Source organism: Maylandia zebra, linkage group LG18 (assembly GCF_041146795.1).
Source record: "Maylandia zebra isolate NMK-2024a linkage group LG18, Mzebra_GT3a, whole genome shotgun sequence".
Taxonomy (NCBI): domain Eukaryota; kingdom Metazoa; phylum Chordata; class Actinopteri; order Cichliformes; family Cichlidae; genus Maylandia; species Maylandia zebra.
Window position 1 is genome coordinate 8,362,664 of NC_135184.1, and position 26,210 is coordinate 8,388,873.

The 26,210-nt window shown below is 40.3% G+C and overlaps 4 protein-coding genes across 13 annotated transcripts in view; 2 read left to right on the top strand and 2 right to left on the bottom strand.

The window, feature by feature from the left end:
• LOC143413427 (acyl-coenzyme A thioesterase 1-like) overlaps positions 1-25,792 on the bottom strand; it is a 48,701-nt gene extending 22,909 nt beyond the window's left edge. The window contains exons 1-6 of one of the 8 annotated variants that reach the window (XM_076876494.1): positions 25,659-25,792; positions 24,901-25,046; positions 19,026-19,066; positions 18,837-18,949; positions 18,640-18,751; positions 12,440-18,559 (exon numbers count right to left, since the gene is read on the bottom strand). In XM_076876494.1, the coding sequence (XP_076732609.1) occupies positions 14,977-16,293 (1,317 nt within the window). In that variant the 5' untranslated portion in view covers positions 16,294-18,559; positions 18,640-18,751; positions 18,837-18,949; ... (1 more) ...; positions 24,901-25,046; positions 25,659-25,792 and the 3' untranslated portion in view covers positions 12,440-14,976. Of the gene's footprint in view, positions 1-12,439; positions 18,560-18,639; positions 18,752-18,836; positions 22,815-24,900; positions 25,047-25,658 lie in introns of those variants that run through there. The other 7 variants (XM_076876492.1, XM_076876493.1, XM_076876491.1 and 4 more) reach the window with 7 other exon arrangements.
• On the top strand, positions 1,439-5,171 carry LOC143413429 (uncharacterized). The gene is made up of 5 exons (XM_076876498.1): positions 1,439-1,525; positions 1,794-1,890; positions 2,264-2,374; positions 2,823-2,989; positions 3,322-5,171. Exons 2-5 carry the CDS (start codon positions 1,801-1,803, stop codon positions 4,367-4,369), a joined length of 1,416 nt encoding a protein of 471 aa, XP_076732613.1. The 5' UTR covers positions 1,439-1,525; positions 1,794-1,800; the 3' UTR covers positions 4,370-5,171.
• LOC143413426 (uncharacterized) lies at positions 5,780-12,227 on the bottom strand. 3 transcript variants are annotated; one of them, XM_076876485.1, is made up of 13 exons: positions 10,912-12,209; positions 10,442-10,602; positions 9,494-9,519; positions 9,322-9,354; positions 9,136-9,225; positions 8,653-8,724; positions 8,456-8,544; positions 8,241-8,343; positions 7,878-7,980; positions 7,746-7,798; positions 7,559-7,637; positions 6,474-6,667; positions 5,780-6,365 (listed from the first exon to the last, which is right to left on the bottom strand). In XM_076876485.1, exons 1-12 carry the CDS (start codon positions 10,941-10,943, stop codon positions 6,660-6,662), a joined length of 849 nt encoding a protein of 282 aa, XP_076732600.1. In that variant the 5' UTR covers positions 10,944-12,209; the 3' UTR covers positions 5,780-6,365; positions 6,474-6,659. The 3 variants fall into 3 exon arrangements, with proteins under 3 accessions (XP_076732600.1, XP_076732599.1, XP_076732602.1); XM_076876484.1 differs by lacking the exons at positions 5,780-6,365; positions 6,474-6,667 and adding an exon at positions 6,694-7,337 and having other exon boundaries at positions 10,912-12,227; XM_076876487.1 differs by lacking the exons at positions 5,780-6,365; positions 6,474-6,667 and having other exon boundaries at positions 7,564-7,637; positions 7,913-7,980; positions 10,912-12,220.
• Positions 11,899-26,097, top strand: LOC101483381 (acyl-coenzyme A thioesterase 2, mitochondrial). The gene is made up of 4 exons (XM_024806125.2): positions 11,899-12,075; positions 22,802-23,257; positions 23,629-23,816; positions 25,462-26,097. Exons 2-4 carry the CDS (start codon positions 22,807-22,809, stop codon positions 26,068-26,070), a joined length of 1,248 nt encoding a protein of 415 aa, XP_024661893.2. The 5' UTR covers positions 11,899-12,075; positions 22,802-22,806; the 3' UTR covers positions 26,071-26,097.
• Positions 26,098-26,210: the final 113 nt, after the last annotated feature.

Sequence of the window (26,210 nt, forward strand, 5' to 3'; positions counted from 1 at the left end):
TGAGATCACTGGGTGGCCCAACAGGGGCTACGCATCGATAGTAGAAACATTGATCGGCAACCCTTTGATTGGTCGGCGAAAATGTCGAAGGAGCGCGCTCGGTATTTTTCGGCAGCAGAGCAAGAACTCTTGAGTGAGGGATTTCAGGAGTTTCAGAGTGTAATTAAAACGCAAGGGAACACTGCAAAGGCTGCAAAAGCAAGGAGAGAGGGCTGGCAGAAAGTTGCTGACAAATCAAACTCGTAAGTAATTTAATAATAATAATAATAACAATAATAATGGAGTGGATTTATATAGCGCTTTTCAAGGCACCCAAAGCGCTTTACAATGCCACTATTCATTCACTCTCACATTCACACACTGGTGGAGGCAGCTACGGTTGTAGCCACAGCTGCCCTGGGGCAGACTGACAGAAGCCAGGCTGCCATATTGCGCCATCGGCCCCTCTGGCCAACACCAGTAGGCGGTAGGGTAGATTTATCATATCACACCATATTATCCAATATTATATTACATTATATTATATTATAATATGTTATATTATATCCCCTTTCACATTAGAGCCACAACAGGACCCACTAGAACATGGGAACAAGTAAAAGTGAAATATAAGAATATTCTACAGAATGGTAATATTTATCACTTATATTGCTTGTCGTCTCTTGGAAAGAGACCCTGGAATACTCTGTTTGTTTGTTCATAACAGCAACCAAGAAAAGGGCAGAGCAAAAAAAAAAAGACAGGTGGTGGTCCTGCACCCCCTCGTCAACAAGTTGGTTAAGTGAATAATACCCTCACGGGAAAACCGATATCTCTCTATGAGCACACTGTCGCGCTGAGCTAAAGGATCCTGTCTGTCCCGCAATATACGCTGAATTCTGAGGACTATCCTTATCAATCTTGCACCTTCCGCAATGGGTTGCTCGCGTAAACGGACAGGATATGACTGCGACAGACTTCCCAAATCCACCTTCGCTTTTATAGCCGTGGTCTCTCATCTTGATTACACGAAGTAATTTACAATTACTACTCTGAAATATGAATTACATCTGTAATAATCACATACATGTAATAGAATGTTAATAGTACATTTCCCTTTTTTAGGGAATGACCTGTATGTATCTGTGTGAAATCAATAAAAGGATCAAGTGCTGCATTATCTTTAGTTACATTGATGTTATTTATTTATGGTGAAACAGTGGTGGAATATCGCTGTTGCTTTCGTATGAATGACGCGGACATACCTGCGTGGCCGCGATCTAATCCTGTTTACATAAAGTAAACCTGCTCCCCAGCAGGTTTACGCTTACGGCTCTGTTGCTATGACAGCAAGTCCCGGATGGGCTTCGGGGAACCGAACGATCCAGGATCACGCGAAATCGTCAACAATCTCATCCAGCTAACTCACTTAGCGCGGTACGAAGAACAGGCCCCCTGTGGCCTATGCTATTGTCAGCAACGAAAGTCAGAAAACCCTGGAAACTGTTCTTGGAATAGTTTGTGAGCATTTCCCAACTTCCCCGAGGTAAATAATACATTGACAGCTATTAATTTTGAAATAATTCCTTTTCAAAAAAGTTATAACATGCCAGAATCTAATGCTATAGCTGCAGCATGGGCTGCAAAAAACTTTCCTTTCCAGTTGTTAAAGTTATTCCTATAGGCTGTATGCAGTATTTTATATATCTACTTGTGAGTTGAAATGTTTAATTTGGCATTGAAGTGGTGCTTTGAGATAGCAAAAACATTTTCATACTGTTTAATCTCATTTAGTGTTTTCTTTTTTTCTGTAGAGCATTTATGGTTGACAAAGACTTTGCGGAAATAAATGCTTTGCAGAAGGTTTTTCCAGAGTCAGCTATCCTTCTATGCTGGTACCATGTCTTGCAGGTAAACCACATTGTTTTCTTTTCACGTTGTCTAAGATGCACCTGAAACACATTTTTACAACAGGGTCCTGTTGTTATGATTTGCCTCATTGTGATATTCACCTACTCAGGTTAATGAATATAAAGGGATAAAATGTTGAGTGACTATGTCCATCCATTCAAGACCACAGTGCACTCATCTTCTGGTGGCTGCTTCCCAAAGCTCTTTTTGACATTTAAAAATATGTTTGCCTGGTTGATTTCTGTAATGCACAGGTCCTCTTGTCCAGTGAGTGACAAAGTTATTTTTGGACGTCAGCTTTCTTTTATGCTTTTTGTACAGCTGCTCCTCTGTCTCTCTCTCCAGATTAACTTTTTTTCTCTTACATTCACAGGCTGTTAATCGATGGCTTTCAAAATCAGAGTCCGGGGTCCATGGGCTTTCTAACACCCAAAAGAGAAATGAAATCATTTCTTTCTTTTGTAAGCTGAAAGCTTGCACATCTGTAAGTGTAATTTGTCTATTTCACATTTTGATTTCTTGATTACACTAAGAGCATAATAACTTTCAGTTGCTAAAAAAAGTTACAGAGAGATACAAAATAGATTTTTGAAACAATTTCTAAAACTGGCTTCTTATCTTGCTTATCAAAACAAGTACTTAAGCTGTGCAGACCATCATTGTGTCACCCACTGTGCAGTAGAACTTGTGAGTGGGATTCTTTCACAGACAGATGCTGAAACCAAATATGCTTATAGGTTTAGTGTTCCTTCTTAGCCATTGTAAGGGAAGAAATAATTGCTTCTTAATACAAAAACACGACATATTATTAATAACTTAAAATTCTTAATGTTATTCAATAAAAGGAAAAGGGCTTCAATACATAATATTAAAGATTTCAATAGGTCTGTTAAATGGATTGAAATATATTCTGTTGCATCCAATTCTCTTAGGAGGACGACTTTAAAGCCACATCAGCAGAGTTCTGCCAGACATTTAAGCAATACCCTTTGGTGTGCCAGTATTTTCAGAAGCACTGGGAAGGCATTGGCCACATGTGGTGTGACTACGGCCGTCGCTTCAGTCACGCTCGTTCTGAAACAAACAATGTGATTGAAAGGTATGATTTATTATTTTGACCTCATTCAATTGTATTGCTGAAAAAAAGATATTATGCTTTAATCCAAGAGGCTAAACTGAGTAGGTTCGTCATGTCATTGCCAGAACAGGTTTTAGGCAAATCCTTTAAATTCTAGCAGCGTTTTTTATGTTATCACAACAAAAAACAGAGTAGGTGGATTTGCCTAAATCAGCTAAACCGGCACAGAGCATTCCTTTATAAAAGACGTGTGCAATAGGTATTCCAATTTTTAAAAAAATAATACAGTCTTGATTAAAACTTTAAATTCCTTCAATTACAGTTACTAATCATTTCAAATAACTGTTTTTCAGATTTTTCCACCGCCTGAAATACCAGTTTTTATCTGGCTACAAGAATAGGCGTCTGGATGATCTGATTGAAGTGCTCCTAGGGAAGGCCGACGACTACTTCTCAGTCATAAAAACCCTGCAAGATGTGGGCCGCATGAAAAACAGGTTTGCTGACCCCTTGTCTCAAGTTTCAGACTCTGCTTCAAGACTGATGGAAAGTGGTTGGGCTCTTAAAATTACAGTCAAGAACAGCCATGGAGTTAATGCATATCAAGTCCCATCTGAGTCAAGAGAAGACATGGTGTATGACGTCTGCCCTGTTGAGTCCTACTGCAACTGTACATATGGCTTACGAGGACTTCTTTGCAAGCATCTAGTGTTACTTGCAAAATTAGCAGAGGCTGACAATGACATCTATCCAAACATGGAAACAGACATTTCTACCTTGGCAAGAATTGCAGTGAAAGAAAGGCATTACTTTGTACACTGTGAGGACTTGAAAGTGATAAAAATGCCAAGTTTGTTTGGAAATCTGTGTTTTTTTGCATCGGCTGAAACACTTCAGTGCACTTGTTGTACGTTCTCTCACTATAACACATGTGCTTGCCTGAAGGTGGCTTGTAGCCATTTTAAAAAAATGAAAAACTCTCTGAAAAGTCCTCTATCAACTTTGAATGACACTCCTGTAGTTGAAAGCACAGACAAAAAATGCACAGAAGATGCAGTTGGAAAACTAAATGCTGTTTTAGACACAGTTAAACAGTGGGCATTCATTCCAGAGGGTATTACTCCAATGATAGATGAACTGCATACAAATGTCTTAAAAACAAAACAAGTAGGCAAAAGTATATGCCAGTACGAAATAAAGACGACAGAGAATGCACGCAAAATTAGGCCATTGTATTCTAGCAAGAAACGTTCGGCCAGCATCGACATTCCAACAGTCTGTGAAAATGAATGTGAACAGTCGATAACCACTGAAAGAGAGACATCCTCTGGAGAAAATGAAAACCTTTTGGAATACAAAACAAAAAAGAGAAGAGTTAAAGCTAAGTATATGCATAAGTAGACTTTTGTGTGACATTTCAAAGGGACTGCATCCATTACTTCTGTTTATTGAAACCTAAAGCTGAATAGCTGTCTTAACTTTCTGCCAAGGAACAGTTGAAAAGAAATTGTTTGGTCTCTCAAGCAGTTGTTATTTATGTGTGTTATTCATTACTTTGGCTTGGTTGCTGTTTTTGATACAAATTCATCTGTGCCCATTGTAATATTTTCATATGTTACTATTTTTATATTGCTATGCATTATAAATAAAGGATTACTTATTACTATTAAAGGTCTGCATTTGTAATTGTTGGTATTATTTATAAAATATGCGCTCTTAAGTTTTTTGCTCCATAAAACGATACCTGTCACTTTTTGGACATAGAGTATCAGCTGTTGAGAATCCTGGCTCATACAAAATAGAAGTAAAAGGTTTCAACATCCAGCCTTTTTATGATTAAATACAAAGTGTAATAACAGAGTTATTGGGGTGTGATTTTGTTAATAGTTAGTCTTAAGTATAAGTTTAATAGTAATGAGTAAGAAAATATAGCCAGAATAATGGAATGAGACTAACACCTGACCTCACACTGAGATTTGGTATGAAGTGGCATGTTTGTGCTAATGCTGACATTGGGGCTCAGAGTTCCTCTGTGTGTATATATTTGTGAACGTTAACTTGGCTAATGTCCAAGGGTTTGACTGCTTTCCTGTTGGATTGTATCACAAAGAACAGGGATAAGAGCACCAGTGGCCGTGCACACCCTCATCTCTCTCCTTCACCCGATCATTAGTGTTGGAAACCGGCATTAGCTCAGAGTAGATTAGACTTCAGTATATGCAAGTGATTTGATTTTATGATTATTTGATTCAGTTTTTTCTGTGTTCAAGCTCAATTACTTTAATAAAATATGTTGAATTCAAACAAATAAATAAACAAATAAACTGTGGACATTACCCTTTTAAACCTTTCTGAAACAAGACAGGTAAAAACCAGTGTATAAAAGTTTACATAGGTATAAATAGCTCTAACACTTTACTCCAGCCTGGCGTCCACACATGTGGACATCACATTTTGGGTTATTTAGACCAAAATACTAAATCTTGATCAACAAGTGCCTGATATACAGTTACGAGGACATTATACTGCAACTGTTCTATCGAAATTTCAAATTAATGTCCTCATATGTGGCTCTCATTTTTCTCAGAAACAAAAATTAGGTAAAAAAAACAAAACCTGGTAATTCTTTCTTTTTACATTCATCGGGTTCCAATCGGCCCAAATATCAAAGAGAAATTAAAAATGCATGCCATGGAAGATTTCGGGTCTTAGGGGGTTAAAATGACCAGACCCCTCCGGCCTGTTTTCCAGGCCACTAAATTAAACCCAGTCAATTACCAATTGAACAGAATAAAAACCTACGAGGTCCACTAATAGTCCAAAAGTCCAAATCTTTAATAGAAAAGACAGGCAGAACTCAAACAAACAATAATCCAAACGAGGAGCATATATACACACTGGAAAGTAAATAATTATAAGTTATTAAATCAGACTAATTAAATACAGTAAAACTAATAAGGGAAGACGAACACACGGGAAATAAAAATAACAGTGTAAACATACCAAAACTCAAAATAAAACAGGAAAGTTACTACAAACCGAGTGTGACACAATTACATTCATATTGAAACATATGTGATAATTTTCTTTCTTTGTAGCATTTTTAAGATATGTGTTAGAACAGTCATTATGCTGTTTGGATTAGGAACCAATCATTTTTGCCAAATAGTTAACACAAACTTAGAACAACAATGAACAATTTTCAAGATTCTGATTTACAGAACAAACAAAAGTCACAAAAGGTTTCATTATTTAAGAGACAAGATCAAGTTTTTCACACAGGAATGAAATGACAGAATCCAGTGCAGCGGGGCCAAAGGTGTGTGTCAGCAAACTGAAGGTTGAGGAATCAGTCAGCTCATGTTTAAGATTGTGTTGGATTTTGAGAAGAGTCTGTCTGTTATTAGAAAGTAAGATTAACAATGTTACACCAATAACCCAAATACGGGGAAATGACAAATAATACCAAAAAAGATACAACTTTCATATTGTTTTACTAACTTACTTTGTCATATCAGCACTTGAATGGTCGATGCCTTTACAGACCATGTCTGTTGTGACATCGCAGGCCAATCTTCCGGCAAACCTGAGGGCTAGCTCCCCAGCCTCCTCTTCACTCAGAACACTAAACACCGTTACTTTAGTTTTGGCCTTCTTAGGCCTGTCAAGAATCATTGCGGGCAGTTTGGCTTTACGGCCCTAAAAAAGAAAAAGTGCAAACACCAAAAGAGCAGAGAGAGACACACATGCGCACAAAGTTAAATGCTTTTGTTTACATGGTGTAATTGTGTATATGTTGCAGCAAATGCACAATTTCCAGCCACATTGTCACTTCATTGATACGAGTAACCCGGATTTATTTCAGGTGACATCAAAATCACGAAATGTATACCTACCCCAATCAAACCTCTGAAAACATGAACTGACATGTTCTCTGCGTTGATTCTGCGCTTGATCTCGTCTTCTGTTATTGTGTAGGTTTTCTTTTTTGAGCTTGGTACAGATAAGCGACCATGCACTCTGTAAACTGTACTAGTTCCTTCTGAATCAGTTTGGAATTCTGTATCTGCATCGATCCTGTCAACATCATCAGCAGCAGCATTATCTGTACTCAGACTTGTGCCGTATACTTCTGTTTCTTTTTCTTTGTCTTCAGTCTGTGTACCTTCATCTCTGACTGTCAGTCTTCCTATCTCACTGTTACTTGTCGATTTGCTGCAGATGTTCTCTCCCTTAGGAACTTTTCCTTTGTCATTCGCTGCCTGATGCTTTCCCTGATGACATTCTTCACTGGCTACTTCTATTGCTCCTCCTGTATAGCCACCCACTATGCTGCACAACTCCTTTCCCTCTGCTGTGCTGCACTGTGCTGTTACATAAAGAAGAATGATATAAACAGCACTATATCAATTTAATTGTGAAGAGAAATCCCCACAATACGACACAGTTATGTCTAAAATAGTTTTGTGTAAAAACTGGATCTTGAAACGTCCACTTTAATTACACAGTCCTGGTGTGCAAAGGCAAAATTACGAAAAAAAATTTCACTTTAAACATTTTTGGACATTGTTTAGTTATATTGTGACTTACTCTCACAGAAGATACAGATGCCACAAACAGACTTTGAACAACGCATGTGCTTGTATGCACCACATTTCTGGCACTGCACCTGTGAATTAAAAAAAAAAAAAAGAAGAAGAAATAAACAAACAAAAAACAAATGAACAAAGTCCATTAAATAAACAATCTATATGGCTAAGGACATGTCATAGTGTACCCGGTCTTTGGCTGCAATCACACACCAGCACTGACTGCACTTCCTAGTTCGATCTGCAAAACATAATTTGTTTAAGTACAAGTTACATTTTCCAATGTTAGAGAAAAAGAAGGCAGCTAATTTTATCTTTACCTATTGAGGAAAATAAGTAGTGGCAAAGTCGGGACCTGAGCTTTGTGATTTCAGTGTTGTACTCCTCCACTTGTGTTTTACCGTCAATGAGAGATTGGGCAAACTAATAATTGACGAAGAAAAAAAAACCAAAAAAAACAAAAAGAATTAGATTAACAAAGAAATGTTTGTTTGTTTTTAACCCCCCCCCCCCCCCGAGAAAAAAAAAACAAAACAGAGCAACCAAAGCAAAGCATTACTGCTGAAATGGTTCAATCTACAAAAAAAATTGAGATTTTACCATCCTGCCTCTAAGGCTTTAAAAACTGAATAGGCAAAAATGTAAACATTACTTATATAGGTTAAAGCTATAGTTTTCAGTACCATTATGACATGCACTCCACATGAGTTCCCATCCTGTTGATGTGGGTGGCTCACATGTGACAAGGTCCACTCTCCAGTGCAGCCTCTTGCTGAAGCAAATGAGCTGAGAGATCGCAGTTATTACAAATAAAAAGCATATAGAGAAATCAATAACCACGTTTGGTAATGATTTCAATTAAATTAAATATGTTATGTTAAATATGTTAATTAATTACCTCCAGTTTTTCAACACCGCACTTTTTCTGACCTCCGACTCGCCAAATGAATTCATATAGACTATGGTCCTCTTGGGTATGTCACAAAACTGTTTTGTAAAAAGATGGATATGGTAGGCTTGGGCCTTGAGCTTTCCTAATGAGGGACACCGAAAAGTGTCATGCACTAGAGAGAGTGCAAAATCTGTGCAACTTACAAACAAGGTCCAGTGGCTGCCGTTTTCCAGACAGGCTCCAATCAATTTCTCATACATCTGAAAGATGTTTTTCTGGAAATAAAAATAATGTGACAAGTATGTTTTTCTGTCAAGAATGACACTGCAAAACTGCAAAAGCTTGTCAGGTGAGACTTGTAATTAATTCTGCAGATACACAAACATATAGAAAGTGTCATTTTTGGTTTACATTAATTAATTTCTATAGTGTGTACAAAACAAATCAAGACCACAGACTCAACACGCACCACTCAATTTTTGGTGTTCTTTATCAGTTGGCCAAGACAGAAATGTTTTAATCTGTGTGCATTGCTTTTGAACAAGTCTTTACACAGAAAAGGTTTCAGAAAGGTATTTTTCAGGTTCTTCTGACAAGGCTTCAATTTTGGAAAATGCTGTTTGTTTATAGTGGCAACTTATAAACCCTTTGTGATAAGAACATAGTTACCACAGTCCAAGTCATACCTTCAAAAAGTATGCACTTTGTGCTCTTGTGGACCCATCCAAAATTTTTCCAGTGATTTGGCTTGGTATTGGATAAATGTGAGGGAAATTCTATAAAAATAACATAAATACACCTATGTTTTCAAATACATTACAAAAAACGTAAACATGCTATATCATTATGATCAAACAAGCTTTTCAACATACCTCACACTGCAAATAGATTAGGCCATCTATTACCTTATAAAACAAATAAATAAATACATATAAATAAAAACAGAACTAAGGAACACGATTCATTAAGTAAATTGTACAATAACATTGCATGTGATAATAAAAGGCTTGATTGGTTGATTATTCAACATGAGTTGACATTTACCTGACATTGTGAAGGAGTCACAGTTTCTGTAAGGGTGTAAGAACATAACATGTGGATTTGTTACACTTCTTTTTCACAAGTTAATAACAATCAATAATTTTCATTCCATTATTTACAAGCTATCACACGATGTCCCAGGGACAACATCTACACGATGTCCCAGGGACAACATTTACGCGATGTCCCAGGGACAACATTTACGCGATGTCCCAGGGACAACATTTACGCGATGTCCCAGGGACAACATTTACGCGATGTCCCAGGGACAACATTTACGCGATGTCCCAGGGACAACATTTACGCGATGTCCCAGGGACAACATTTACGCGATGTCCCAGGGACAACATTTACGCGATGTCCCAGGGACAACATTTACGCGATGTCCCAGGGACAATATTTACGCGATGTCCCAGGGACAACATCTACACGATGTCCCAGGGACAACAATTACACGATGTCCCAGGGACAACATTTACACGATGTCCCAGGGACAACATTTACACGATGTCCCAGGGCAACTTCTACACGATGTCCCAGGGACAACATTTACACAATGTCCCAGGGACAACATTTACGCGATGTCCCTGGGACAACATTTACGCGATGTACCAGGACAAATTTGTAAATTTCTGGATTACTGTTAATCTCCATAGAATCAAGAACTCATGTCCAGTTTCACAGCTATGGACCAGTTAATTATGTTTCCAGGTGATAGTTTGATTCATAGATTCAGCACACAACCATAAGTCTAGGCCTTTTAGTCCAGATTCTCTTCACTTATGTTTGTAAAATGATCAGGGAAGCTACTGCAATTTTGCCTGACCCAACCCCCGGGCCACGAAACACCCAAAAAGTTGGGGAACACTGGTTAGCTAATGCTGTCGTCAAGTAGCCTATCGCTAGCAAACAAACAGCAAGCCAAGTGAGGAACATATGTATAATGCTTACCGTTTATTAAAGGAAAGTATCCTAAATTGACTTCAAATTCGGCGGACAGGCGGCGGTTTTTCGCTTCTTCACTTGTATTTCGAAATACTCGAAGGCGGGTATTTCGAAGTCGCAAAGGAATGACGTCACAAGAAGGTGATTGGTCACTTGCAATGTTGAACCTGGAACAACATTAATTATGATGATGTGGGAACAATGCTGACACGAGGAAATCAGATCGTCCAGGAAATCAGATCGTCCGTAAAATAAGCACAACATCCTCTGCAAGAATAAAAGAAAAGCCAGAAAAAGCTCTGTAACACACATACAGTTTCTAGGTCTGACCAACAATCTCCATCACCAACCAGTGTTGCCTTCTACTTTTAAATATCCTATGAACCTCAAGTAAAGCAGCAATCTGAGAGCGAAATATACCGGCTCCATTCTTTTAGTACAGGTAAGCAGTAATATTCTATAATAACTTCTCACACCTTCTATTCGAGCGCCCTCTGTCAGACATCATTTACAGTTTCAATAAAGCTGCATTCACAAACACTGCAACCCAGTTTTACTGTTAAGCGACAATTACAGTTCACCGTTTTGAGTTGTTTGTATCCACTTATCAGGAACCCGACTATAGTTTGAAAGTCCAGGGCATGCAAAGTTCATTCTTGCACAATGCTCGACTTTAAAGGGACCATCAGTGTGAAGCACTCTGGAAAGACTGGAGCAAACGGTGGACTGACTTCTTAACAAATCAGTTGTTAAGAACTTCAGTGTGGTGACTGATTAGTCAATGACTGAACAATCAACAGACTTGTAACCTTTCAGTAACATGTGTGTGCTGTATGAACTATAATATTAAAAAATATTATGTTACTCTTGTACATGTATTCAAGGATCATGCTGCTAACTCAACAAAAACAATCAGGTCAGATGTTAAAATGACCTGTTTTCTGCATTCTAAAATAATCTACAAACTTACCTACAGACCGTTTGTTTTGAAAACAGCTGAAATATAATATGATCATTTCTGGAGCTGATTTGACATCGGCTTTCAGGATATCCAGGAACAGATCGACATGTTACATACTACCCTAAAACTCAGTGTAGAAGCGCACGAACGTTTAAGCGGTTAACAAGCGGCGGCTGGCTCGACTGTGGTGGGTAAAAACACCGATGTCAACACATTAAAGTGAAATAAAATCAGACACTTTTTGCAGGCTGACTTTAAACTCTGCAAAACCGATTTTCTCAAGAATAAACCACTGCAGAAAAGCAAACGTCACCCATTATATATATATATAATATATCCTAAAAAATTATATATCTTGTGCTTAACTTTTGCAAATAGGTAATATTTTGATAATTTGGCCGGATATTTAATGTTGCTACATTCTCGCCGAAATCGTCGCACTATTTTATGCACTAGAAACAGTGCTTTTTCAGAACTTTACTTCCAGTTCTGAATTTCGTTTGAAATGCATTCTGGGATACTTGGCTAAGGCAAAGTCCAAACAAGTCGTCACCAGAAGCGTACTTTGAGCGTATTTTGAATTTAAAACATATTTGGGCTGCGACTCAAGTCTGTCTTAAGTCCGCGTGATCACGGGTACTTCGAGAAACAAAACCAACCACCAGACTCATTCGCTTCGGTGAGTTTTGGTTTTAAGAAAAAAAAAAAAACATCCTTGTAAAACTCTCGGCTGTTGCACATATATGGAGATACATTTGTCTCGAAAGGTTGAAAATAATCTACGATATACAAATGTGCGGACTGAGTTAATTTTGAGTGCTCACAAATACGTGCTCCAGTCCACATAGATACACAGCAATGTAAACATATGGAAAACTATTTTGCAAGTACTGTACATGTTACAGTACAGTGATAATTTACGTATTGAGGTCATATATATATATATATATATATATTATTTTATTTTATTTATTTTTGCCTGTCCCGTTTGGATTTTTAGCCATCAGAATTGTTGTCTGAAGGCCAAGAAAGATGCCAAGTGGATCATCGTGGCTTTGCCATATTGGTCCATTTAACTGACCTTTATTATAATTATGTATTTATTTTATTTTCATTTTTTAAAGATGGGACAGACATGACTGGGGGATAGGACAGGGTTAAAGAAAGAGAGGGTGAGAAAGAAAGAAAAATAGAGGGGAGAAGAGATGGTGAGAAAGGGGGGAAGAAAAAAAACCAAAGAGCAACATAATAAATCCAGGCTGGAGAAATCCAGGCTCATCCAGGCTGGAGAAACTGATCAGGAGGGCCCTGTTTCAGGAAGCCGGTTTAGAAAACTCAGAGTGAAAAACGACACTCACGGTTGAGTAACCCCGAACTGTCCAACTCGGAATATTCGGTTTCAGAAAGGCTGATAACAATTAGTTCAATCAACGCGGAGTTGCGTCAACCCCAAGTGAAGCGCGCGGACGAGGATACATAAAGCCCTGATAAGCGGAGCACAGATTAAGCGAGTCACCATGGAGACGGAGGGAAAGAAGGCGCGGTCAATGTATTTCACAGCGCTTGAGGCCGAAATTCTGATGGCAGCATATGCCGATAACATGCAAATTCCGCGGAAAAAAGTAACACAGCCACAGCTGCAAAAGAAAGAGAGCATGCATGGCAAAACATAGCCGACAGAGTCAATGCGTGAGTGTTAATTTAAACATTGATCTAGGGATTTCCACCCATTTAACACGTTATTTTATCATATGTTATTTTATTTGTTATTTTATACATTTTATTTTGTGATGTGATGTGAGCGCAGGTGCAACCCAACAGGCCCCAAACGTGCCTGGCAGCAAGTAAAAATGAAATATAAAAATTAGAGATGGACCGATCCGATATTACGTATCGGTATCGGTCCGATACTGACCTAAATGACTGGATCGGATATCGGAGAAAAATAAAAAAATGTAATCCGATCCATTAAATATCACGAAAGCACCTCACAAAACTTGCAACACGCCGTAACTCACCTCAGAACGTTAGCATGTCGGAGCAGTATGCATCACGTGATAGAGCGGCTGTGGCATGCGGGACCTGTCGGTGGTCTGGATAGCATTTGGAGCTTCGCTAGCAACCCGGCATTTCATCTCCGACAAAGTTATCCCCGAGAGAAGTAAAGCAAGTGTGTAAGTCCATCTCTGAATGTTTGTAAAGCATTCCTGCGTTAAGCTTAACGAGCGACTGCCTCTCGCTCTCCGGCTGCTACTTCAATCGTGAAACTGCTTAAATGATCAGCTGATCGGCTTTTCTGTCGCGAGTCCGTCTTTGTTTTTGGCCCACTTTGCACCAGAAAGAGGAAACCAGCGGCTGAACAACAGCAGCACGTTTAAGCTTGATAAGCTGTTGTTAGAATTTATTTAATATTACTTTCTACACCAGGATCTTTTTCTACGTAGCTGACGCTGGTAACTGTGCAGGGGCGGATCTAGCAAAGTTTATCCAGGGGGGCCGATTGTGCCCCCTTTTCCCAGTTAATGCCCTAAGACATACTTTTCTTTCTTATTCTCATTTAAAATGTCTAGCTTTTAATAAATAATTATCTGACACACAAAGTTTTAATTTGATGTAAAATGAATAGAAGTCAATTACTGTATATAGTGACTATTAAGTCTAATATATATACCCTAGTAAGCTATAGTACTTTTTCCTTTGGGAAGGTACCATCTGTGCAGTCTGCAATTTTGTTGAAGAAAGATGTTGAATCTATTTAATATTTCTTGAAAAATAATTGATTTCTGTGCATTTTTTTTCACACTGCATCAAATTAAGGTTGATTACGTCGATTAAGCATCATGAGGTGGCGCGTGAGGGGTGGTTCCCTATTTTTTATTTATTTATTTTTGTTGTTGCTGGGAGTTGGAACCCTATTAGTTAGGTTGCTTAATATTTACGCTAAGTACTCTTTAAAATACCAGAATAGGGAGGATGGTGTAGGTCTAAGTTTATTAGATTGATCAGTATTGCTGAACTATTAAATATTTTTTTTGTACACAGGTATAACAGAATAGCTTTAGTGTAGTTGTTGTTTTAAACTTGAGTATGAACTTGCAGACTTGCAAAATGCAGCAAGATATTTTAAAAAACAGTTTTGTTGATTAAAAAAACACTATATCGGATTCATATCGGTATCGGCAGATATCCAAATTTATGATATCGGTATCGGTATCGGACATAAAAAAGTGGTATCGTGCCATCTCTAATAAAAATATAGTCCAAACAGGTAAGGTGTAATTGTATTATGAGCCATAGTGCTTGGTCTGTTTGTCCGATGTAAATCAATTGCAGTTAGAGGCTACATTAATTTTCTTTCTGTAAGCACTTATTGAAATTATCTGAGCACATTACAAGTACATATTTGCTTACTCTGTATGCTCAAATGTGACCCGTTATAGCCAACAGAAAAAAAGTGGAGGCCCGAAAAACAGGTGGGGGTCCTCCACCACCACCACTCACAGAGGCTGAGCAGTTGGCCCTCAGCCAAAACAGTGGGCGCCCTGTGGCCGAAGGCATCTCTGCGGGGACATCCTCTGAGTCAATAACCCCGCAAGACACAAGTGCCTATGTAACACTGATGTAGCACAGTTTCTTCTCCAGTATTGGCAAACTGGGCATTAGTGGTGGCTTTCTGTTTTGTCGGTCCCAAATGCTGTTTCATCCTTAATGTCTTTGCTGCCTCTCTGTCCTCTTCAGTTCGAAGGAGTAATAGAAGCTCAGTAAATTTGGGGGGGTTGTGCTTCTTTTGCTTAAGTTGGAGTTCCGATATTAGATTGTTATCCCAACATCCCCTGCAGAATTGATTCAACAGTCGGTTGTCTATGTCTTTCTCTAAAACACCCCCTCTTTTTGCTGCATGCTGTAATACCACCTGCAGACGTTGCAAATAGGCCGAAGGCTTTTCTCCGCTGTCCTGGAAGGTGTCCATGAACTTGGCGTATAACTCATCTCCATCTTGCACAGTGCCATAGGCTGAGTCAAGTTGTTTCATATAGACCTCTGGTGGTGTGTCAAGGCTGAGATGCTTTACCATATTACAGGCAGGAGGCAGTAGACTGTCACGAATCAGTCTGGTGCGCTGCAGATCAGATATAGATGGATCTTTCAGGGCTAATTCGACCCCTGACCGCCATATATCATAATCTGTCTCTTGGATTGGCCTGGGCACTTTACCAGAAAACGCTCTCAGTCGATGGAATGCATGCAGCAAGCTGTCCCCACTCCGAACAACGTGTTCCACAACATAGCGTTGTACTTCAGGAGGGTTGAGATCAGCCGCTGGAATGGAGGCAGAATGCCTCTCTCCGCCGTGCGCTTCAGCACTACTGGTAACAGAAGGGGACTTAGATGGAAGAGGGGCTGGTAGTGAAGAAGGAAAGACTGAATCGGGAGGGTTTGAATCTTCTAGTTCTGGTTTTGCAACCACTGGAGTCTCTGGGTTGAGCTCTGCAAGGGACCGGCGTATCTGGGTCATCCCCTCACTGAGGACTTCTGCATAATCCCTCCCAGATAATTTGGCTATTCTTTTTAAGTCTGCCAAGTAAGTATTTGTCTTGGAACCACTAACTCTTGATGCATAAACTTCAGATAGACTTTCAATATGGAGTTTGTCACCTGAATCTGACATAGATGTGTGCGGTAGCAACTGAGACAACCGCGTTAAAGATAAACCCGAAGCGTACTCAGCGACAAGCATGTCATTAAATTCAGATTCTGGTGAATCTATAGTAACCTTGCGAGCTATGTCACCATACTGTTCAAGGAAAAGTACAACTTCATTAACTGAGTGCTCAGTTACTCCGTCAACTAAAACCGCATTTGGGATCTTAATGGCAAGTGTCTCAAAAACTTCCATTATGGGGAAAAATGAATTGGTGAGTTTGAATATATATTAATTACTAACCAAATCAGCTCCTGGCTGGCTCGCCAAGAAATGTAACACTGATGTAGCGCTAATGAGTTAATACAGGCTAGGGATTGAGTGTGATTTTGTGGTTATTATTAATCAGAAGATTTAGGAATGCTACTGGAGCTGATGGGCAGTAATTAAATACACACAACACAAAATGCTTTTGCAGGTACCATGTATTTAACCAAAAGCAAAGAAAATTAAGAAAAGAAAATGAAAGCTTAAATAATCATTCCTGCTGTAGCTATTTAATTAATAGAAAAACCTAGTGGGGGTGCACAAAAACAACTAAGCAAATTCTTCTGGCTTATACCAAGCAATATAGATTCTCAAAAAAAGTTCCCCATAAATAACACATGTTAACATCGAAAACACTGATCCACACTGAAGTCCATGAGTTTTATCTGAATATCCATGAGAGATGTCCAAGCGCTATTGTCCATAAACGGGGGAACTGGTGTGTATGATTGTGGAAATCAGTGTATTCGGAAATTACGGGACAGAGCGTCGTCTTTGATAGCTTCCTACCAGTCCAGTGGAAGCTTCAATGCAGAATGAGTCCTGCTCCTAGCCGTTCATTGGCTCGCCATCCTTTTTCATACCCAAAAAAGGTTCACCTGGCCTGCATTAAATAAACAAGGCCAATAAGAAATCACAAGAATAACATACAAAAATGTCAGCCAATTAAGCTAAATACATTAAGTTATTCTTGTTCCTGTGTACACAATTTATAAAAATAAACAAACAATATATTGGTTAAATATAATATTTCTAACCAATAAGGATTTAACTGAAAACATTTCAACTGCTACATACATACATACATACTATGTAGCTCCACAACATTTGTTATTCAACAACTATCAGTCAAATCAAAATCAAATTGTTTGGACCGGCAGCAGCCGATTAGGGTCAGCTGGTAGCAATACAAACAGTCAATTAAAAGTTCAAACTCACCAATTCCGTTCTGTTCAGTGCACAACAACATTATGGCTCTGGCTCACAGTAATCAGCATCTAAGTTGCATAAGTTAGTTGGTGTTAAAAAAATGCATTAAAACGGGAAAAGCAAATGTTTGCCAATACACACCTGCAACAGCTCTGTCACCTGGCTTGCCTCCACGCATCTGACGGGAGGAAGCCGGGACAGGCTTACTATGGCCTACATGCCATTCGATTGGCTGAGCAAAGTCATGTGGTTGGAGTCATGCATTTGTGATGCGTTCAATGGCAGGAAATAAGTGCAGGAAATTACTCTGGGCTACACCTACATAGGGGGTAAATTCAAAATAATACATGATGTGCATACATCCTTTCTTCACAGTCACCTTTGCAGTGCTGCTCATTCATTTGATAAACTCTTTACCATAATGGATTATTTTGTAGTGAAGTTATTTTCCTACTGATTTTGCCTTCCCTCAGTCTTGGTTGTCTTTGAGAGCATAATGACAATGAAGTGTAAGGTGATTGGTATGTTTGTTAATTGCCATTTGGTCCCTTGTAAGTTATAAGTGACCTGTATAAACCTCATATTCTATCAGTTGATGGTGTACTGCATCTGGTGCAGCCTCCTGTTGAGCCAGACCAACATGCAGTTGTGAGTAATACTCCACAGATTATATGAATTTACAGTAGAACAGCAATGTTGTTTATTTCTTTACTACAGGAAAATAATGAAGAAACATTGACAGCTGTTACAGAGGAGGAAGCAACAGAGACACTTTATGAGGTTTACATCTTTTAATACTTTGTGTACAGGAAATACAGGCGACCAATAAAGCCAGTTGAACAAAAAATCTGTTTATTCTTCTTTCAACATGTTGAGGTGATGGGTCAAAAGAAATGATTGTGACATATGGTGTCTCTGACTGCGCTTCCATCTTGTATGTCCGTGGGAGGGTCAGGATGTTCATGGTTTGGATCACTGCTGTTTGGTTCAGAAGGACAGTGTTCTCCTCTAATTGTGGCAATGTTGTGAAGAATCACACATGCCACAATAATGTCACATGCCCTTTCTGGGGTGACCCTGAGTCTTTGCAGGCACTGGAACCGGGCCTTAAGCATTCCGATAGTCATTTCAATTCTGGCTCTTGTCCTGCAATGAGCCAGATTATATCGCTGCTGTGGGCCCGGTTCAGGGTCAGGGTAAGGGGTAAGCAAATAGGGTAAACATGGATACCCCCTATCACCAAGCAAGTAGCCAGTGAACTCTCCTAAGACAGAAGGATACACTTCAGTTCAAATGTCCCTGAAGCAATTGGTCTTTATATATTTTAAAGTATTTTCAACTCACCATGTCCAAATTTTGTGCTCAGTGTACATTCACGGAATATTTGTGAGTCATGGACAGAGCCTGGCCACTTGGCTTCCACATTTGTGATAATGTTGGCAGCATCATATATGATCTTCACAGTGCAGAGAACACAAATTAGCATCCATTACTATAATGAAATAATTTGTTAGTTTGACATGCTACAGGGAACTATGTACCTGTACATTAATGCTGTGGAAAGACTTCCTGTTCACATAGTCTCCTTCATTTACTGAAGGAGCAATGATTGGAATGTGAGTGCCATCTGTACAGCCAATCACGCCTGGGAACCCTGAAAATAAATGTAAAATTTAAGTAGTAGTTCAAGTATCACCACATCATAAATTAAGTTTTGGTCATCCTGATACCTGCAATTTTGTGGCATCCCTCTTTGATGAATCTTGTGGGTCTATGACCGGGGAACACCACAAACGAGTACAGGAGACGTTTCAGTGCAACTGTAACATTCCTGACTGCCCGACAGACGGTAGCCTTGGAAACGTGCTCAGCGTCACCAATATTATACAGAAAGCTCCCGTTTGCAAAAAACCGAAGTGCAATACAAATAATATGTACAGAACTGAGAGCATGTCCGCGATGTGTCACATGCGTAATATATGGCCTGAGGATGTTATCCAAATAAATTATAGATTGTGCTGAAAAACGGTAACGTTCACACAGAAAATCATCAGGAAATGATAAAATGTCCAAACGCGCTCTAATCACTCTCTCCCGGCGGAGAGCTCTGCGGAGAATTTGGGCTTCACGATCTACTGGCTCTTCAAGGAAGGGACACGCCATGTCTGACACTTCCTACTGTCAGGTTTCCGACAAAGGGGCGGAGACAGTCAGGGTTAGTTGTAGTAAACCTGCTAGGGGGCAGGTTAGCTTCACGGCGTGTGTCGTCATAGTGACTCACTCAGGCTGCAGCTGAACTCGCTTTGTGAAACCGAAAACCCAGAGTTTTCGTTAACTCAGGGTATACTTACTCAGTTTTTCCACTAAACCGGCTTCCTGAAACAGGGCCGAGGGCTAGCTCTGTGGTCGGCATGAAGCTGGACACTCTGGTGACAGTGGCAGAGAAAAGGACATTAAAGAAACTGATGGACATTATGGACAATGCCAGGCATCCTCTGCACACGGCCATTAACAACCAGAAGAGTCTGTTCAGTGACAGGTTGCTTCTCCCCAAGACAAGAACTAACAGACTTAAAAACTCCTTTGTCCCACACGCCATCAAACTGTTTAACTCCTCTCTGGAGGGGAGAGGGAGGGGAAACAGGAGGACAAAGGAGGGGGGAACAACTAAGCTGTAGTGCCTCTGCACCTCACTGTACAATACCTTTTGTGCAATACTTTTGTAAATAGTCAACAGTGCAATAGACCTCAATACTTGAAATGTGCAATTCACTTGTATTTTTATTTTTTATTCCTATTTATTCTATTTATCCCCTTCGTATATTTTATTTATATTGTCTCTGTATTTATATATGTGTGTGTGTGTGTGTGTGTGTGTGTGTGTGTGTGTGTGTGTGTGTGTGTGTGTGTGTGTATATATATATAATATTCTGTAACTCTGTAACTTCTGTCGGTGCTGTGCTTTTTTGGAAATCGAATTTCCCAGAGGAACCCACCCGAGGGATTAATAAAGTTCTAATCTAATCTAATCTAATCTAATCTAAAAACAACACCCTCACAATAAACTAGCTAACAATAGATAACAGTAGATACTTTTTTTTAATTTCACCTGTTGGGAATGAAAAAAGAAAACAAGCAGAAGAAAACGAGAGCAATAGAATAAACAACATCACGATGATCTATGGGAATATAACGGTAAATACTAAATATTAAACATTATTGTGCAGCACGTAAGATCAACAGCGCACAGTGTGCTTTGAGGTAGGAGCCAAAAAGGGTGTAGTTTGTGTGTGTGAGCACCCGTGTGTACACCTGTAAGCATGAACGCGCTTGTTTTTAAAAGGTTCCTTCATGTAATGATCTGCTAGAGCAGCGGTCCCCAACCTTTTTTGCCCCACGAACCGGTTTATGCCCAAAAACATTTTCACGGACCTTTAAGGTGTTGCGGATAAATACAACATAATAAAACTAGTACCGGTACCGAAAAAAAGAAGATTTATTCATAACACACGTGAAAAGACCCAGGAAAACCGAGTTAACGATAAAAACGATAAAAACGATAACAAAATAACGCTGAAAAACGATAAAAACCCTGAAAACCATACATTTCACACCTGAGCCTCAACTCTCGCGGCCCGGTACCAAACGACTCACGGACCGGTACCGGTCCGGGGATTGGGGACCGCTGTGCTAGAGGGTGTGGGGAGCCACAGCCCCATCCACCAGGGCATGAAGCAGGTATGGAGGAGATCAAAACTCCAAACATCCAGAGGCCCCCAGAACACAAGAGACCAAGGAAGACCAACAGAGGGGCAGCCGCGCCACTATCCCAGAAAGAGCTGACGAGAGTCCCAGATGAGGGGTCACTCAGCAGCCGCGGAGCAGAAGCCAGGGGGAGTTGCAGTGACGTGCCCGTGAGCTCCGCTGGCAGCCAGCTGTGCCTGAGTGACCGAGCCCCAGGCCGAGAGGCTGAGGGCACCCCACCCCCGAAGTGGTCCGAGCGAGCCCCAGGCTCCAGGCCCCGACAAGCAGCCACCAAGGAGTGAGTCGGTGTGTACCTGGGCGCCCATCCCCGGACACAAAGAACCACCAACGCACCGATGTCTGAGGGCGTCTGTCACTGGCAGGGGAAGTGGTGGGGGGAGATAGGCCTCCATACCTTGGAGGGCCCGAGATGCCCCCAGAGAGGTGGCGTCTGATACCCGACCAGATACAAACATCCATTCCCACCCTCATGCTCTCATATGTAATTACTCAACACTCACCCAACGTGGAGATATATTCCTCTTGTTAAAAGACCCATATTCACAAGGCGGTCTTGTGAATACCCTCAAAGCTGCAGGACTGCTTTGAGGGTATAGAGAATGTAATTTGTGAACAACATTGAGAAATCAATAACAGTTTAACCCAGGGGTAGGCAACTCCAGGCCTCAAGTGCCGGTGTCCTGCAGGTTTTAGCTCATTCAAATTGCTAAATTATCTCCTAAACGTGTCTTGACATTCTCCAGAAGACTGGTAATGAACTAATCATTTGATTCAGGTGCGAGACCCAGGGTGAGATCTAAACCCTGCAGGACACTGGCACTCGAGGCCTGGAGTTGCCTATCCCTGGTTTAACTGATTGCATGACAGAATATATATCAAATTCTGTGAACACATCATCCTGCCAGGCAGGACTGTATCACTGGATCACTTTTTCCTGATTATCCTGGACTCTTTGTGCCTCTGTTATTTCCAGTCAGCTTGTGTTACCACCTTGCAAGTCTTATTAACTTTTAATTAATTGTGACTATGCATTGATGGCATGGATTTGGGACCTTTTGTCCTAATCAACATCTATTCAAATTTTTTGTTTTTAAAAGTTTAATTGTAAACAATGGAAGAGAAATATCACTTTGAAGTTGGTGTTTACCTTTTGAAGTGGCTGTGTGATCATGAAAACGGGAATCAAAACTGCCTGAAGTGCAACGAGTGACTGAATAATTGTACTGAACATAAAAAAAACCTTTAATGGAAATCCATGCAAACCATTTACTTAACTAGAAAGAAGTCTTTACTGATGGGTGCATGGGAGGGTATCTGGTGCAAAGGTATCACACTAACAGTGGCTGTGCAAGAGCTGTTAAATATTAACAAAAAATAGTCAGAGTTTCTGTCTCGCTCTGGAAGATCCTGCTGTGCTGATTTGCTGCCCAGTGTAAAATATTACTGCCACTGTCTGAAATGGATCTAGTATTAACATTATTGACAGAGAGTACAGTGGGCACTTGTAATGTGGTTGCTTGCTAATGATACATATTTAAACTGGCACATTTTTTGAGTGGAGTTTGGATTTGGGTTTCCTGCACTCAGAGACCAAACTGGGACAGTGGGTTGTTGGTGTAATTAATAAACATAATGTAATGTAATATGGATCGATCTGTCTCTGAAATTTCTTACAAAAAGTATTGTGTAAGGGGACTTTTTATCTTACATTCATAAAGTCCAATCTTTTTCTCTTTTTCAGAAAAGATGTCCTCTCAAGTGAGACTGAAGCTGCTGCCAAGCATCAAATGTATGTTTGATGAGCCCATTCAGGTGAAGGTGGCCGGGCTGAGGCCAAGGCAGGTTGTCAACATGAGAGCCAAATTAACTGATGACAAGGGAGTGGTGTTCAGCTCCTCGGCCACCTACAGGGCTGATGGCAGTGGGGAGGTCGACCTGAAAAGAGACCCCTCGCTAGGTGGGAGCTACGTTGGAGTAGAACCCATGGGTCTGCTGTGTTCCATGAGGCCACATACCATGCACAAAATATATCTAAAGACAAATGCCATAAACCCCCAGGTGGTGAAGTTTTCTGTGCATGAGGAGGAGGGCAGATTACTGGCAGAGATGATGAATGAGAGGCTTCTGATGAGAGATGGGGTCACCAGGGTTCCCGTCAATGAAGGGAACATCCGTGGAGTCCTTTTCACTCCTCCAGGTACTGGAGGTGGTTCCTAGGTTTCTATGTTCATTTTAGTTCATTTAACATTAACCAGCTTTTAAATCAACATTGTTGAAATTAAACTTTAACTGTCATTCAGTCATCTGAAACTTCTAGTTCAAATTTTAATTTTCTCCCACCTTGCTTACTGTAGTTCACATTTCAGGTGCGTTTCTCAGTCCTCCACAACTCATGTCCAGTTAGTACAGAATGCAGCAAGACCTTTGTTTGAAAGACTGCTAACAAAAAATAGCTGACTGTCACATATTACACCTATTCTTGCGTCCCTTCACTGGCTTCCAGAGAAATTAAGAATAAAATTTAAAATATGACTTGCTGCTGATTAGAATCTTTTTTCTTTCTTCCAGGAAAAGGTCCTTTTCCTGCTGTGTTGGATTTGCCCACCTCAGTTTCTGAGGCAAGACCCAGTCTACTGGCTAACAAAGGCTTTGTGGTTCTCTCAGTGGCGGTGTACAATAAGAAGGGTGACAATATCACAGAGACACATCTGGACCACTTTGAAGAAGCAATGAATTTCTTAAAACAGCAACCAAAGGTGAGTTGCTCTAGTGCGCACAGACAGCAGAAAGATGTTTCATACTGAAGGAAAGTTTATGTTTCTATACTCTGTGCATTCTCAGAGAGGAGAGTAAATTTGTAGATCCCAGGTGGAATATCTGCTGTATTCCTGTAGCTAATGGGGATCTTAATTAGCTTAAGTGGAGTTTCAGAAATACTCTCATTTACATTCATTCAGATAATTGAATAAATTTCAGAGAGCATAAAGCCTCAGCTTTACGACATATTTTTTGTAATCGCACAAATCTTCTTGAGAAAACATGAATTGTTTCTATTATCACACAATAACATAATAATTTCTAACATATAATAATTTTCAAGATCAACATTATCAGCCCCCTGAAAAATTGACCTTTTTATTGATAGTAGAAGCCACTGCTGTGCAATGTTTGAGCTGTCACTTGAGAACGCATCACCCCAAAAACAGAAGAAATCCTTTTATAATTTTATAGAATAAGAAATGTTGAAGATCTCTAAGCAAGAAATAGATATACAAAGTTATCACAGCATTTCCAAGTTTCAATATGCAAAGTTAAGAAATTCAGCCAAGAGAGTCATACAGTACAGAACAAGCTTGGCAGGGTAGGAAGCAAAAGATTTCAAACACTCTAGAAAGAAAACTAGTGATAGATGTGTCTAAAGACCCCAGTACTACTGCCAAGACACTAGAATCTAGAATTGTAGTCTCAAAAAGGACAATCACGAGAACAAACAAAAATTTGCAGTGTGAAGTGAACCAAGGTCCATGCTAGAAGCCAATAAAATCTGGAGGAGCTTGAGAGATTTGCCAAAAGAGGAATAGACTGTAGAATGTAACAGCGGCTCTGCGTAGCGTGATAACGTGGTCATGGGGCCAAGTGGGGGAAATTGGGCTTGAAGGGGTAACTGTAGCATGGCTTGGTACATAGAGCGATCACACTGAGGAGCGTGGAGTTAGAACTGTGGTAAAAGGGGAGTACTAGAAAAGGTGAGCATGGCTATATGTCTTGCTTACTTGCAGGTGGAGTGAAAGATGCTTGGAGGGAGAGGGGGCGTGAGTTAGACGGTGTGAGATGGCTGACCTGAGTTCCGTAGGTTCCGAAGGAGTGTGATGGCAGGAGGGCAGGCAGGTGAAGCACGGAGAGATTTCCAGAGAAGAGCTGGGTTATCCGAGGTTCAAGAGATTAGCTTAATTTGGGGGTAAGGGTTTTGGAGGTTCCGGGAAAAGCTAGGGCACAAGAGAACAAGGTAAGAAAAGCACTTGGCAAATAACATGGAGCATTAGAGCCAGCTACCAACATGAAGTAGTTGACAAACTGTTGGAGAGGGAATATCAGTGTAAGGCTTAAATCTCTTTAGCCTGATTGCCTCAACTCAGCTCCAGGTGAGTGAAGCTGTTGGAGATATGACGGCCCTGCCCAGGGCCAGATACCAAGGAGACTCAAGACCCTGGTAGAAGTTTCCAGCCACTCACCCGGATCATGATAGCTTCACTGTGCATATATGAATGTGTTTATTTATTTAGTAATGGTAATATGCATATGTAGTCCACAAAAATGAAAATAATGACAGGTAGAGTCAGCCCTGCGCTCCAAATGTTTTATAGATTTGCATCGCCTTTTAATTTCTGTGTTATTTCACAGGTGGGCAGTAAAGGAGTTGGCATAATGTCAAGATGCAAGGGAGCAAATATCGGACTGGCACTCGCTGCTTTTGTGCCAGGTGTCGAGGCCATAGTGTGCATGAATGCCTGTAACGCCAATGTGGTCACGCCTCTCTACTACAAGAAACGGCAGATCCTGTCATCAATACTGTTTGACGAAAGCAAGTTTATTCCCACCGAGTCAGGTGCAATCATCATAAAGGATGCTCTTGAAGATCCCCTGGCAGAGAAGAATAAGGGCAGCTTGATCCCCATTGAACGAGCCAAGAGCCATTTTCTTTTTGCGGTTGTAGGAGACGACCTCAACTGGGACAGCGAAGCCTACATGGATGAAATGGTAGTGAGACTTAAGCATCATGGGAAGGAGAACTTTGAGACTGTTTTTTACCCTGGAGCTGGACACATGTTGGAGCCACCTTATGCACCCCACTGCCCCTCCAGCTTCAATGCAGGTGTAGGCAAACGAGTGCTGTGGGGAGGTGAGCCCAAGGCCCACATAGCAGCTGAGATCCACCTGTGGAAGAAGATCCAGGATTTCTTCAAAACTCACCTGAGTTGTGATGCAGCACAGACTAAAGCCAAGTTATAGATTCAAACAGGATGATTAGAAAGCTTGAGTTACAGAAACATAAATCATGACAGCAAATTGACTGTATGAAAATCACATTTTATAATTAATATAATAGTTGTTAATATGACAGTTTGAAATTTTAGGTGAAATTATGATTC

Coding starts and splice junctions, on each gene's coding strand:
- LOC143413429 (XM_076876498.1), top strand. CDS start 1,801: ATGGTTGACAAAGACTTTGCGGAAATAAATGCTTTGCAGAAGGTTTTT. Junction 1,891..2,263: donor GCTGGTACCATGTCTTGCAG/GTAAACCACATT, acceptor TTACATTCACAG/GCTGTTAATCGATGGCTTTC. Junction 2,375..2,822: donor AGCTGAAAGCTTGCACATCT/GTAAGTGTAATT, acceptor CAATTCTCTTAG/GAGGACGACTTTAAAGCCAC.
- LOC143413426 (XM_076876484.1), bottom strand. CDS start 10,943: ATGATGTCTGACAGAGGGCGCTCGAATAGAAG. Junction 9,520..10,441: donor ATACTTTCCTTTAATAAACG/GTAAGCATTATA, acceptor ACACCCTTACAG/AAACTGTGACTCCTTCACAA. Junction 7,799..7,877: donor CTACTTATTTTCCTCAATAG/GTAAAGATAAAA, acceptor TATGTTTTGCAG/ATCGAACTAGGAAGTGCAGT.
- LOC101483381 (XM_024806125.2), top strand. CDS start 22,807: ATGTCCTCTCAAGTGAGACTGAAGCTGCTGCCAAGCATCAAATGTATG. Junction 23,258..23,628: donor AGTCCTTTTCACTCCTCCAG/GTACTGGAGGTG, acceptor TCTTTCTTCCAG/GAAAAGGTCCTTTTCCTGCT. Junction 23,817..25,461: donor TCTTAAAACAGCAACCAAAG/GTGAGTTGCTCT, acceptor GTTATTTCACAG/GTGGGCAGTAAAGGAGTTGG.